The sequence below is a fragment of the Vombatus ursinus genome, unplaced genomic scaffold, assembly GCF_900497805.2.
Source record: "Vombatus ursinus unplaced genomic scaffold, bare-nosed wombat genome assembly UNPS02010461.1, whole genome shotgun sequence".
Lineage (NCBI taxonomy): Eukaryota > Metazoa > Chordata > Mammalia > Diprotodontia > Vombatidae > Vombatus > Vombatus ursinus.
In genome coordinates this window covers 11,334,081-11,348,690 of record NW_020950239.1, presented here as the reverse complement: position 1 = coordinate 11,348,690, position 14,610 = coordinate 11,334,081, and the positions used below count along the sequence as shown (strand labels likewise).

Genomic DNA, 14,610 nt, shown 5'->3' with positions numbered 1-14,610 from the left:
GATGAAAAAGAACAAGCATTTTGGCCTTCTTATTAAGCATTTACAGTATACCAGATGCACTGTGCTAATCTCTGGGGATCCAAAAGAAAAAAGATACAGTCTGTGCTCTCAAGTAGCTCTATGTCTTGTTCGGTCATAAATTCTTCCCTTCTCCATAGATCTGATAGGTAAACTATTCTTTGCTCTCCTAGTTTGCTTATGGGTATCAGTCTTTATATCATGTATCAATTTTGACTTTATCTTGGTATAGGGTGTAAGATGTTGGTCTGTGCCTTAAACTTTAAAACTCTAGGAAGGAACTCTTACAGCTTTCAAATCTCTGCCAAATTTGCTTCTGGAAAATGCTGTTGAATTAATAGCTTTGTACAAAATTAATTTGCATTTGATTTATGTTTTATGGTCTGAGCCTGCAGAGTTAGAAGTTTGATTTATTAAAGAGTTTCTTTGTTTTGATCTCTTAAATTGCTAGCTAGAGCAGCTTTCCTGATTTAGTTTTTTTTTTAATTACATTATATGTGTTGGGCAAGAAGTGTCACTGGGGCAGGGTGAAAAGTGACCTTTGTTTTAACTTTGCTTATGCTTCCATTCAAATGGGTGTGTAGAAGGGCAAGTTACTTTCCCTCCATGACACTTTTCCCTCTCTGACAGTCTCAGTTTCTTTATTTGTGAAAAGAGAATGTCTGATCTAAGGTACCATTCGTCTCTGAAATTCTATTTTAGTTACTTAATGAACTCGTTTTTCCCAGTGGGATACAAAGGATTTAAATTTGTGCATGGATGTTTGTTGGGAAGGGTTGTGTGTGTGTGTTGGTAATGTTGTAATTCAGAATCAGATTCTGATAATTTGACAAATTTAAATAACCTAAATTTCTGCTTATTTGTGCTGTATGATGTAGCCTGCTACAGATGGTCTTAATTTTTGGAACCTCCATCCTTGAATCCCAATGTCTATTTACTTTTTTATACTTCTGATCCATGTTCCTCTACTGTAATACTTGATCTCCAGCCATGGCTACACAAATAAGATTCTGTGTTACATCAGTTTTCTGTGTTCCATTTTGAGCTGTGGCAGTCATCATTTTGTATTTCCCTTGTGATATGCTCTTAAAACATGTACTCTAGTACAGATAGATCCTTCAGTATATACCTGAAAAATGGTTTCATAAAATCAGCAACAAAGAAGACTACCTGGAGTGTATGAAGACTAAGTGAGGAAGAAGCTTATGGGTACTGTGCCTATGTAATGAACCAGCTTTTCAGAATTTTCTATTTTTAAAGGAAATTTTTTTTTTCAAGTAGTATATTTAGGGGGATTTTGTCTGTAGACTTCATGGACTTTATCAGAATGTACTAAGCAAAGGAAAAATAGAAACGAATTGGGAGGGCTTTAAGCAACATAAGAGTCTTAGGAGAGCCATGTTGAGTTACCTTCCAAGGGTACTGCCCTGGAATTGAAGGTTGGAAAGAAAATTTTAAGTTGGACCAGTAAGTGGGTCTCTGTAAAACGAATTTTCTCCTGCCAGTTACTTAATGTTAGGTCTATATTGTGTTCTGACCAAATGAGAATCAATGTGACTTTCACAGATGATAGACCTCTTGTAGATTCTGTTTTATCACAATAGAGAATGTAATCATCTGCTTGAACTGAATAAATTATGAACACTCCCATCTAGTATGACAGTTCACAAATTTCAGTTAAAAAGAAAACACCCTAATTCTCTGTTCACTATTCACTATTTTCCCCAAACTCTTGGTATTCTCAGTTAGAAGGATGACTGGAAACTAAGAGAATCCAAACGTAAACAGCCAGCACTATTAAATTTCCCTTAAAACTTTGTCGACCTAACACCCACATTTCTAAGTTAGAATTACTCTTTCTACATATTCAGAGTGAGGTTTCCACCCAAGGGGCTCAAATTTAAAATTTGAGGTTCTGAGCCAGGAAATTATAACTGCAGATAATAAAACTAACAGATCTGATCACTGACCTACTTGGCCATGAATTTGAAGAAGGTAGACTAGGTCACAGAAAATGCCTTCTATGTAAGTAGAGACATACCAGTAAATATGCTGCATACTTTGCAGTGGTGAGCATGATATCTACCAATAATTCAGTAGAAGTTGTATAAGTAGTAAGGGAAGAGATCATTAGTAACTACCTGGTCCACAAATCATGCTAGATTTCTTTCTGAAAGGTTTGAGAGACAGATAAATCAGCATGTGTTTCTAAAGCCTTGTACATCTGGATTTCAGTAAGGCATCTCACAAAGTCTCTCGTGCCATCCCTGTGAGAATGATGGAAACCTATGGGTAATGGGATATTATTACATGGGTCCAGAAGTAATTTAACTGTATGTCAAATATGTTAAGTGGTGGATCAGGGGTAACCGTGGGGAATGATTTCATGCCTCTCAGATTTGTTGAACATTTTCCCCTGTGACTTAAACAAAGGCAGCCTCAGTAAGTCTTTTTTTTTTTAAGCTTGTTAAATTGAATTTAAAAAAGAAAAAGAAAATAAAATGAAACTAGAAATGAGATTTAAGGAAGAAAAAGATTTGTAAAGAGAATAAGTATCTTAAATCATGAAGCAATACAGCCCAGATGTATGAGCCATAAAAAGTGAAATTGGAATCACCTTTTAAATGAACCCCTTCCCCCAACATCCAGCTTTGTCCTGTTCAAAAATCTAGAGCTTCTGATTCGAAGAAAAAAAAAAAGATGTTATGAAAGAGGGCAAACAACAAATAAAAGGTTAGGATCCCATAAGACTTAGCATTCATGACTATAGAGGAGAAAATCTTGGAATACTTCAAAAGAGAAAAGACAGTTGGCTTGCATCCAAGAATAATTTATCCATCAATACCAAGAATAATCCTAAAAAACTGTCGGACATTCCTGATAAAAAGATCAGAGCTTTGTAGAAACTTTGAAACTCAAGAGAGGAGAAATCTAGACATTCTAGCGATGAATGTTTAAGGATATAGCATTCAAATAGGGCAAGAAACAAATGTCTCTTCAGAATCCTAATGTCTTCAGGAGGAACAGGTAAAACAAAAAAAAAACATTTAATTTTGTAAGAATTTATACGTACTATATAAATGTGGCAGGTAAGAAGAAGGGTATACAAGTGTGGTGGAGGAAAGTATGGTTGGAGTGAATATTTCATGATCTCACTGTTACCTGAACTGACTGAAAAAGAATTGAAATCACCACTCCTGCACCCCAGTATAAAGGGAGATCACTTTTATTGGTGGATCTCTAGTGTTGAACAGATTTCCTTCTCTTTACACCTTTTGTCTTTGTAAAGAGAGTGGGTACTGGGGGAAAAGTTACCAATTTATAAACAAGGGAAATATTAAATTAAAACACAGATTATGAACAAGGGAAGTACTAAATTGAATTGGAGGGAGAAATCTCTCCAAATACCTCATCAGCAAAAGAGAGAAAACAGATCAAGGGATTGGGCAGGGGACTAAACAACCCCAGGAAACCAACAGGTCAGAATACCCTAATAAACACAAAAAGGAATTGGAAATGGTGTGGATGTTCATCAGTTGGGGATCGGTTCAAGAAGTTAATGGCATAAGGATGATATTGAATAGTCTTGCACTTTAATATGACATTTATGACAAAAAGCATGTCAGAGAAGCTTTGGTAGACAGTCTGTGTGGCGATAGAAGGGGGACATAATAACTGTCCTTACGAAGGATTAGACTTGTATTGTTTAGGCTAGAGGTCTGAGTCAGTAGCAATGGGGGGAATGTTTCAGAGAGACAATTTACTTTTGATTTTGGGGAAAAACGTTGCTAAACATTTAGCCCTGTCTAAAAGCAGAATGGGCTGCCCAGAGAAGGAAAGCGTCGCCCTTAATCTGGCCAGCCTCTTGTTGGTTATGAGTTAAAGGATTTCTTTTGTGTGAGGATTGGAATACGTGGCCTCTGAGCTTTCTTCATATCTCATTCTGTGATTCTGTGACCTGTATGAAGTGAGCCAGTGTGAATCCTGCAGAACCACAACAGGTTGTAGAAACTAAGACTGCCACATCCTAAAGGAAAGCTACTCACAAAAACCTGAGAATGACCATCACCCGAGACTTGGCTGTACTTGTTACAAAGCAAGTCTTGATTATTTGGGAGGAGAATAGGATGATAGTGACAGTGGCTCCCAGTTAAAAAGCACCAGTGGAACCTGGAAAATATGGAAAAGAGGACCAAAGAAAACTATGAAGGGGGTAGAGACAACACGCTTAATGGTCTAAGTTACTGTGTTTTAAATGAAAACATGCTATATGCAGTACAGTTTTACATGCAGTTCTTTTTTCTGATCTTTTTGAATAAGGACATTTTCATCAGTGTTAATGGTGTTTGATGAAATGTTACTGATTTTCTAATTTGTGATTAAAAAGATTTAAAGCCTGGAGCATTAGTGTGGCTGCCCTTTTGCAGCTCCAGCAAATGTTGTTTTCCTTTAGTCATCTTTGCTAGTCTTATGTGGGACCTTAAGGGGGTTTTCATTTTTCTTTTTTTCACTCTAATTGGAAGAGCTTTTCTCCTTACAGTTGATAGTTTGCATTTCTTCTCAAACTGACTTCATATTTTTGGACTTTTTACTTATTAGGAGCATGGCTCCTATTTGTACATTTTCTTATATTTGTACCCGTTCACTATGGGTCTTGGATAGCAGATGATTGCTGCAAAGACTTTTGCCTAGTTATTATTCTTTTTTATAGAATGTATAATTCTGCATAATATCTATTTTATAGTGTATTTAAACCTAATTTCTGCCAGATGGCTTTCCTACTTTTCCTTCCTCTTTTTCAGATACTGAATCCTCACCTTAGTCCTTGGTTTTATTAACACTGTGTTGTTGTTCTTCATTGCTTCTAAATCTGTTCCACTTACTGACAATTCTATTTCTTTTTTTTATTGTTGAGTCTTTTCAGTCGTGTCCTATTCTTTGTGACCCCATTTGGGATGTTCTTGGCAAAGATACTGGAGTGGTTTGCTGTTTTCTTCTCCAACTCATTTTACATATGGGGAAACTGAGGCAAACACGGTGAAGTGACTTGCCCAGGGTAACACAGCTAATGAGTAATGCTGAATTTGAACTTGGAAAAGATACCTCCAGATCATGTACACTGTCTACTGCAGTGCCACCTAACTGCCCATATTTCTTTACCAGTACCAATCATTTGTAATACAATTTGAGAGCTGGTACTAATCCTTTCCTTTCCACCTTTTCCCATTATTTCCTTTGAGATTCACACATCTTCAGTTAATCAAGACCGGAGGAGCCAAGTGACTTGCTTCAAGAAGCCGTGTGGTCAGTCACAGAACCAGGACTCCTTGGGTCTGAGGTCCTTTGTCTCGTGGTGACTGATCCAGTTTGTTTTATAATACATTGCCATGCTGTGCTCCTTCCGTTTCCTCATGTCTAATGTGGAAAGAGTAATGTTTGCAGTAATGTTCTTACGTGTTCGTCATGAGAAAAACACATTAAGTCTTTAGCAGCTTCATGTTTGTTGCTTTTAGGATAAAATAGACTTTATTTTTAAAATGTATCACACTTTGGCTCCAGTGTGCTTCTCCCCCACTTTGCCCTTTGTTCCTCTCAATGCAGTCTCTTTTCCAGCCAGTCAGGGCTACTTGCTAATTCCAAAACTAGCATAGCTTCCCATGTTACTGAAAGTTTTCTCTAATCACTTTCTCTGTTGGTGGTGGTACTTTCTCACTCTGATTTACTTTGCTGTTTTTACGTTCTCTTTTGAATCTACATCAAAGTGTAAATGTAGTTATACCTTATTTATAGGAGGTGCATGTTTTCAGTTTAGCAAACAGCAAATATTTGGAATCTATGTTGCTGTAGGTAATGGAATTTGTGTGTCTTTGGACCTGTATCTGTTTAATTTGGCTATGCCTATATAGCATTTAGTTCTTGTTGTAGCATGCAAAGCACTCAGCAAGCTGTGTGCTTTGTCGTTCACAAAACATCTGAAATTTTTATCAATAACTTAGCATTTAAAAAAATATGTGGTGATGGAAAGTGAGTTTCCTTTACGTGGAGAAACTGTTAAGGGGGCAGCTAGGTGGTGCAGTGGATAGAGCAGCGGCCCTGAAGTCAGGAGGACCTGAATTCAAATCTGGCCTCAGACCAAACACTTGACATGTACTAGCTGTGTTACCTTGGGCAAGTCACTTAACCCCAATTGCCTTACCCCCCCCAAAAAAAAGAAAAGAAAAGAAAAACGGTTAAGAAGGGAAGTGAACTAGCATTTACATATTCCTAGGATGCTGGGTACTGTGCTTTACAAGTAGGCCGCAGCTTGTACACTTACAGCAGGTACAGTTTGATTTGACATTTATCCGTATTGGATGATGAGTTATAGTTGGAATGAGAGTTGTAAACCTATAAGTGGATTGCTGTGAAACAAAGGCATGGATCTGGAAAACTACCCCCATTGGCCCTTTAAGGAAAAGGGAGGAAACTGTTCTTTTCCCTTGAATATTTCCAACTTATGTTGGAATAACTTGGCTGGATTACTACTGTTTTCTTTGATTAATTCATCATGTAAGGGGTTAGGTCTGTTCCTCATAAATCTATGTATCATTCATACAGTCATTTTAGAGCAATCTAAAATTTACTGATTCTATTACTACCTGTGGGGTATACTTTTTGAGTTTTTCCTTAGAGAATTTGCAGATTAGTCACTTGATTTTGTGAGTGAGTATGTGTGTGTATAATTTGTCTTCTGTTACATGCCTTTTGGTGTGCTGGCTTTTTACTAGGTCAGAACTTTTAAGGCATTCATACTTCCTTGCCATTTTACCTGAAACCTCTTTCTAAATATTCATTCAATATAATTCATCAAATACTTGTATCTACTGTCTTCAAGGCACTGTATTAGGTTGAAAATTAATAAATAGAATAAAATATGTGCTTCCTTTAAGGAGCTTGTTATCATCTTTGTCGTGCAATTTGTGTGTAGCTGTTCACAAATGAGGGTTTAGGAAATTGGTGTCACAAAAGGCTTCCAAATAGCAGGTGGCATCTGATAGAAACTTTGAGCAAAGGTAGAGATTCTCAAAGCTGGAGGAATGTACGTAAAGACAGAAAGGAGGGAGGTTAGGAATTAAGCTCCACTCTGCCTGGAACAGAAAGTGCATGAAGGGAAGTAGTATGAAGTAAGTCAGGAAAGATGATCTGGAGTCAGATTGTGGAATCTAGAAAGACCTGTCAGCCCTGATGACACCAACATAAAAACAGTGACCTTTATGGTGGAACACTTGAATTTTTTCTTTCTAAGCCAGTTAGTTTCTAATTGATAGCTGCTGTTATCCTTTATGATGAATATATTGCTTTAGAGTTTTCCAAATGCTTGAAGTGGTATTTCTTCCTTTCTTTTTTTCTTTTTTGATATTTCATTTTGCTAGAATATAAAAATTGCCTCAAAAAAGTTTCATTTCTTTTGTTGGTACTTTAAGAAGAAAAACATTTCTCTTATAGAATATATTGTAATAAGTCCTTACTATGTTTCAGACTAACAGGGATGCCAAAAGAAAAATATGATCCCCCAGATCCTCGAAGAATTTACACCATCATGTCAGCAGAGGAGGTAGCCAATGGAAAGAAATCTCACTGGACAGAATTAGAAATCTCTGGTGAGTCAAATCTAAAGGATTAAAAAAGCCCCCAAACATTGGCAATCAAACAAGTGAGCATACGCATTTATTTCACAATTCAACAGGGGTTACTATTCGGTAAAAATTTAATTCTGAAATGCATATATTCATCTGGAATTGTCAGTCTCCACCTTATAATTAAATATTTTAGCCTGCCACTTTTTGTAGTTGAAGTAAAAAACCTGAGCTAGAGCTGGCTATCTGGAATTCTAGGATGCCCAAGTATTGTCTTTTCATAGAACTTTTGAAATATTTTATTCAATTTGTATGAGAGAATTACTTGGATTTGTTCCCATTGGATTGGATTGTTCCCAACTATCTCATTCCTCTAGTAACCCAGGGACTCTCTCTTACCTTTGAAAAGTAACTTTGTGATTTATGTTTCCAATAATTATTTTGGGTCTTAGGTAGTTTGTGAAGTACACAGTATTATCCTCTTATTTAGTGTGCCATCTTTTGACACTGTAGGGTAGTCAACCTTGTTCTCTGTGTTTAGCCTCCACTTTACCCTTTCACACATCATTGCTGCTTTCCTTTTATGTTTACCCCTCTACTTTCCACTACTGTATCATCCACCTTCAGTTTCCCTTTACTGCCATTAAAATCTACTCTGAGGAAAGGATTATGACCGAATGTATGAGATTCCCACCTTCTCCCTCAGTCATTTGCATTTTAACCAGAGATAAAACCTTAAGAAAAATGCCTTCTTAGTTTCCCTGAAATGATAAAAGAAAATCATGACTCACTCAAAATTGCATCAAATCAGCTTTGACCAGAAAAAAGTTCAGACCTGTCTCTTGCTCTGGAAATGAAGAAGTTAGAGTTCAGAAATGTAGTGGATGCCCTTTGCCATGAGGATGGTGTGGCAAAGTAAAGTGGCGTGTTGTGCTGGAGTCGTTCAGTTCAGTTCTGTCTCCTTATTTTATTTGTCACTTGTGTGTTTAGGAGAAGACTAGAATGTTTAAGGGGTTCAGAGTGTTTTTATAGCTATGCAGTCCACTATATCTCTACAGCCTGACTTCCAAACATACCTGTTAGTCATTTGGATATCAGACCTGAAGATTTATTCATCTTTTAACATTTTGCTTTTTAGGTAGAGTGCGGAGCCTAAGTCCAGCACTTTGGTCATTAACACACTTGACAGCTCTGCACCTAAATGACAATTATCTTACTCGCATTCCACCTGATATTGCCAAGCTTCATAATCTGGTTTACTTGGACTTGTCATCCAATAAACTCAGAAGTTTACCAGCAGAACTAGGAAACATGGTGTCTCTCAGGTGAGTAAACATACAGGTATGATCTACTGACTAAAAATTGGAATTCACAGTGGTGGTGGTGGGGTATTATGCATAAAAGAAAAGGAAGGGAAAATGTTGGATACGCTTTGTAGTTAAGTACATCTTTATTGCACAGCCTGAATGCTTTATTGGATCTTACCCAGTATTCAAATTAAATATTATTTCTGCTGCTTCTTGCTTATTGTACTTTTGAGATTTTCTGAATCTAAAAAAATTCTGCAAGTAGTTTTGGTTCAAATGACGTAATATCTAACTCAATCCTGAGTGAAGACACAAGAATTGAATTACTAATTTTCACTTTTTCAGTCATACTGGGGAAACAGTAGGTAGAGTTTAGATGTTTAAAATTTTACATGTTTAAAATGTGAAATACTACCCAGTTTCAGAAAACTGTATTATTACTGTTTAAAATTTTTGTTATTCATAATGATTACTTTATCCCAAATTCTTTAATAAGAATGCATCATTTCATTTTTCTTCAAGATTTTTATTTTGTTGTGTGTAACAATTAAATTGTGTGTTTTTTTCCTTAAAGGTCATATAAATATTATTTATTTCTATTAATAGGGAATTGCTTTTAAATAACAATCTGTTACGGGTTTTGCCTTATGAACTTGGTCGGCTTTTCCAGCTACAAACCTTGGGTTTGAAAGGTGAGTAGTTTTCTGTTTTCCTTTTAAATTGTGTGTGTGTGGGTGTGCTCATGCGCTGCATGTCATGAATGGAAGGTTGATGCTCTCGGGGCTAGGGTTAGCTTTTGGGTATGAAGTTGAAAATTTGATCAGTTACTCCTCTGGAGTAACCCAAACTTGTGGATTGCCCATAGGCTGATCGCTTTATTGTGGGACCATAAGTGTGTCTCATAGTTTGTTTGAAATTTCTCAGTCTTTTCTAATTTTCTAAAAGGATTATAAAATTTCTGTAGGTGATAATGTTCTAAATCATGTCAGGTTTTTAAAGTTACTCACATTATCTGTGTTTTTTTTTTAAAGTAATTGCTTTTGTTTATAAAACTATAAAACTCAAAACTTAACCAAAACAACCATTTTGATAGAGGAGACAAATTGCACTAATTATGTGGTTACAAGGGGGGAAAGACATTGTGAAGGTAAAGTATATATAGGTTAGGCAGAGTTCCCAAATAGATGAGGTCTTACGCATGATTCACTAAGAATTCTTGAATTATATAAAATGTTTTTCAAAATCAGTTTATCATTAGGTTTCATTAGAGTTTTGTTAGATTTTTGTATAAATTCTGTCATCTGTCTGTTTATAATAAGATGAATTAAAAGATTAAGTTAAAAATGACTCCAAGAGAACCATTTTTATCTTGCTCTGTAGCTAAATATTTCAAATGTCACCGTGAACAAATAAAATTCAGTGCCTCTGGTGATTGACTTGATGGGAACATTAGACTTTGACCTGTCCTTGTAAATTTCCTTTTGATTCTAAGTCTATTTTAGTTTCCAAGAGACAGGTCCTGTTATCTAATAATGTGAAATGAACAAGAAGGAAAAGCCTTCACAAAGAAACAATAAGGTTTGCTCTGAGATTGACTAAAAGAGCAAATGTTGTACAAGTCACTTATTCTGTATGGTAGTCTTTAGTCCCTAGCCATGTGGAGGCCCAGGTTTCCAGCCTCATTGAAGCACCTGAATATTTTTTAGAAGAAGAAACCAGTTTGAATGGTGAAAACCATGTGTTGAAATTGAAGCATTGGAATCTGAACCCCATAGCATTTGAAATGTAGCCCTTCTGTTGTATATAGTACTTTTAATAAGAATACAGTTCATTTTACTGAAGCACCTTGTTAGATTGTTTAGAAACAACATACCGAAGATTAATTATTCTTAAAATCCTTATTAGACACCTATTGCATTTGATATTTTATTTGATTCTAATTATTACACCTATTTTTCCTCCCTCCCCCCCAGTTGCTTCGACCCTAAGTCATTTCTTATTCCAACAGCCAAGGTAACTGATAGATTGCCCTCTGTGTCACTGCAGTGCGTTATGATAGAGAGTGAGTTATCTGATCTCTAACACAGGATAATTCGAGAATGCTGTGGCAGGGACAAGTCAGGTTGAAATTCCTTAAGTACATGTGCACCTTTTTGAAGTTTTAAATACATTTTATTTTAACACTCCTTTTTAAAAATTTCCAAGTTCTAAATCCTTTCTTTCCCAGCTCCTCCCCGATCCATTGAGAAGGCAAGCAATATAGCAACTATACAACATACCTAAGTTGATTTTTGTGGGAAACACCTAAAGTTGTTAAGAGTTTTTGGGATCTGCAAAAAATCAGAACTATCTCTGTATCATTTATCATTAGCTCTTGTCCATGTTGGCCTTTTTTAGTCTGCCAATGGGAAGACATTGTTCAAAGCAATGAATAAACAAACACACATACTTCCCCCTTGTGGAGCAATGCAGGTAGGCTCTCTAGGCTACAGGTATTACTTGGATACCTTCATGGAGGGGTTTGACCAGGAGGGGCAAGTTTTGATCAATATTTACTAGGCTGTTTGGAGTGTAAGTCCAGTAATGGGATTTCTGGGTCACAAGGCTCTTGCCATTACCTCTCTTCTTTACCTTCAGTATTTTTTTTCATAGTCAAATTTGAAATGGAGATTAATCTCTCATTCATTTTCTAGGAAAAGTAAATAATTACACCAGTGAATGATTTTTGAATTTTGCAGTGCAACCTGTTTCAGGTTTTTCTGGTTGAAGTTAAGTCATTTTGCCATGGTTTTTCAGCTAATTTCTCTCTTTAAATGTCAGAATTTTTAAAAGAACATTTTCAGTTTGTGATCTTGGTGGGTCTTTTTTAAAAACAAGTTTTTACTGATAGTTTCAGTTTTCCTATATGATCATAGTTATCTCAGTTATCCCCCTGCTTCCCTTAGAGCCCTCCAACATGACAGATGCCTTTTAGAGAGGAAAAATCATCAGTACAACTGATCAATACATTGAAAAAGTTGAAAAAATATATAACTTTGGTAGGAATTGAATCAAAAAGGAAAAAATTTTTAAATTTTATTTGTGACCAATTTAATGAAATATTATTCCCTTTGTTCTTATATGCTGATTATAATGGAAGTGTAATTCAAGCGAATAGTGTTTAGACAGTTGTTATTTGGCATTCTGTAGTTCAAGTTTCTCTTCTGTTCCAGGCCTTTGCAAATCATGTCATTTTGTTCTTGCTCTTTTGTTTTAGGCAATCCTTTATCACAGGATATTCTCAGCTTATACCAGGACCCAGATGGAACCCGAAAGCTACTGAACTACATGCTTGACAATCTAGCAGGTGGCTCACTCGCGTTTTATGAAGATAGAGCTCTCTAGTTCTCTGCTGCATGTTCCTTTTGCCCGTAAATCAGAGTATCCCTTAAGGTTCTGTTCTTCAGTTCATTTCCCATATTTCTCCAGTCTTTTCTATAGCAATATCAAATAGCTGCTACCTCCCTCTTTTCGTTTCTACCTCCTGCCATGATCTTGCTCTTGAGTCATCAGACTATTCATCCCTCTAGCTAGATGTCCTTTTGATATACAAGGCCATATTCAACTTAGTGGCATGATGGAGTGGATGAGTGCTGTATTCACAGTTATGACGACTTGGGTTCAAATCCTGGTGGTTTTTTTGGGGGGGGGGGTAGACAGTGGGGTTAAGTAACTTGCCCAGGGTCACACAGATAGTGAGTGTTACGTGTCTGAGGCTGGATTTGAACTCAGGTCAGTGCTTCATCCACTGAGCCACCCAGCTGTCCCAATTGAGTAGAACATTAAGCCAGAGAAGTGGTAATATGTAAACCTGTAGAAATAAAATACATTTGTATGCCATGTGTATTGATGTGACCAGCACTGTGTGAGAACCAGTGGTTTTTTCCATACTTTACACATTGCTGCTTATTTATATCTGTGTTTATATTATTGTTTCGTGTGTATATGTGCACGTATCTGTGTGTGTTTGCCAAGAAGCTTCTATTTTTAAGTTAGTGTTGGTGAAATTGAATATTGGTGACCTTGTTGATAGCAAATTTTGTTGTTGTTTAGTCATTCTTCAGTCCTGTCTGACTGACTCTTCATGACCCTATTTGGGGTTTTCTTGGCAAGGATACTGGAGTGGTTTCTCATTTCCTTCTCTAGCTCATTGTACAGATGCAGAACTGAGATAAATAGGGTTGTGACTTGCTCAGGGTTGCACAGCTGTCTGAGGCTGGTTTTGAACCCAGGTCTTCCTGTCTCCAGCCCTGGCACTCTATCCACTGAAGCACCTAGCTGCCCCTCATGGTAGATGATACTGCCTCCATTGAGAGCTCATGCCCAGGCTGCCAAAGTGTTATCGTCTAGGTCCTTAAGCAGGTGCCTTCATTTTTGAAGAATTAATTGCTGAGCCACTGTCTTTTGTTTCAGTACCTTAATTTTTGAATATATATTTCTTTCCCCTCTCTTATTCTGTGAACCAGGTATCTCATATCAGGGAGATGGAAAAAAAGTTAGTTTAGCAAAACTAAGCACTGTATCCTCCATGACTCATGCTATATGTAGTATTCTATGGCCATCGTCCCTCACTTCTGAACCCTTTCTCCACCATTTATGTTATGTTATTTTTGCATAATCCTACTGGTTTTTTTTCACTCTGAATTAGTTCATATATGTCCAGCTATATTCCTGAATTATTCCTATTCATAACTTATTATGATCCAGCGAAACAGTATGTGGTATTAGATCAGAGAACCTCGAATATTGGACTGAATCTACTACGGTTAAATTCAGTAGAAATAAATACAGAGTTTTATAGTTGGGTTAAAAAAAAACTGACCTCACCAAGTATATGGAGAGCGAAGCATTGGAGGTGGAATTTTAATGTAGGTCCTCATACAGCCTGCTATGATCGTGGGCTCCCTCTCACTGGCAGTCTGCAAGCAGTATTTGCATGACCACACATCTGGCACGTTTTAGTGTGGAGTCTCGTTCAGGTCTGGTGTGGCCAGAGGTCCTGTCTCAAGTTCCTTTGAACTTCTTTGATCCTAATCTTTTCTTCTGGAGTGTGGCTTCTTGGAAATAGTCCTTTACTGGAGTGTGTTGGCTTTTTGTAAAAGACTGTCTTTCAGACTTTTTTCAAAATCTTTTATTCAGGAAATTGAACAAATGTTATGTCCTCATTCTGTTTAGAGTACTGTGATAGATATGGGGAAGATAAGTAGACTTTTTATTAATTCTTAAAACTAGTTTCCTGAATTTCCCTAGTTATAAATTTTATTTTACTCTGTTTGCCAGTGAATGCCAGTGTGTTTGAATTCAGTACTTTAAAAAACTTTTAAAGATGTTTTATAAGTGGTAAGGGCAAATATACTTATTGGTCAAGTGCAATATGTGCTTTATTGAATGAAGTTATCTTCATTGATGCCTCAAGTTCAAGCAGGAAGAAAATGAGGATTTTTTTGAATCTTTAAATTTTAGGAGGAATATAAAGAAGTAATTTTATTTACAATTTAAGGCACAAATTAAAAGGAGTATTTTCTCACTATGTTAAAAGTGAATGGAAAAAAGTTATGGTTTTTGGCATTCAGCTGGTCAATTCAGTGAAGACGTTCAATTTAATGAATAGCTATTGAAGACCTATCACA

At 36.5% G+C, this 14,610-nt stretch overlaps 1 protein-coding gene across 1 annotated transcript in view; it reads left to right on the top strand.

Moving 5' to 3' along the window:
• The first annotated feature begins 7,536 nt into the window (after nucleotides 1-7,536).
• CNOT6L (CCR4-NOT transcription complex subunit 6 like) overlaps nucleotides 7,537-14,610 on the top strand; it is a 32,178-nt gene continuing 25,104 nt past the window's right edge. Inside the window, exons 1-4 of the mRNA XM_027854484.1 lie at nucleotides 7,537-7,658; nucleotides 8,773-8,959; nucleotides 9,548-9,633; nucleotides 12,198-12,287. Of these exons, the coding sequence (XP_027710285.1) occupies nucleotides 7,547-7,658; nucleotides 8,773-8,959; nucleotides 9,548-9,633; nucleotides 12,198-12,287 (475 nt within the window). The 5' untranslated portion in view covers nucleotides 7,537-7,546. The remainder of the gene's footprint in view (nucleotides 7,659-8,772; nucleotides 8,960-9,547; nucleotides 9,634-12,197; nucleotides 12,288-14,610) is intronic.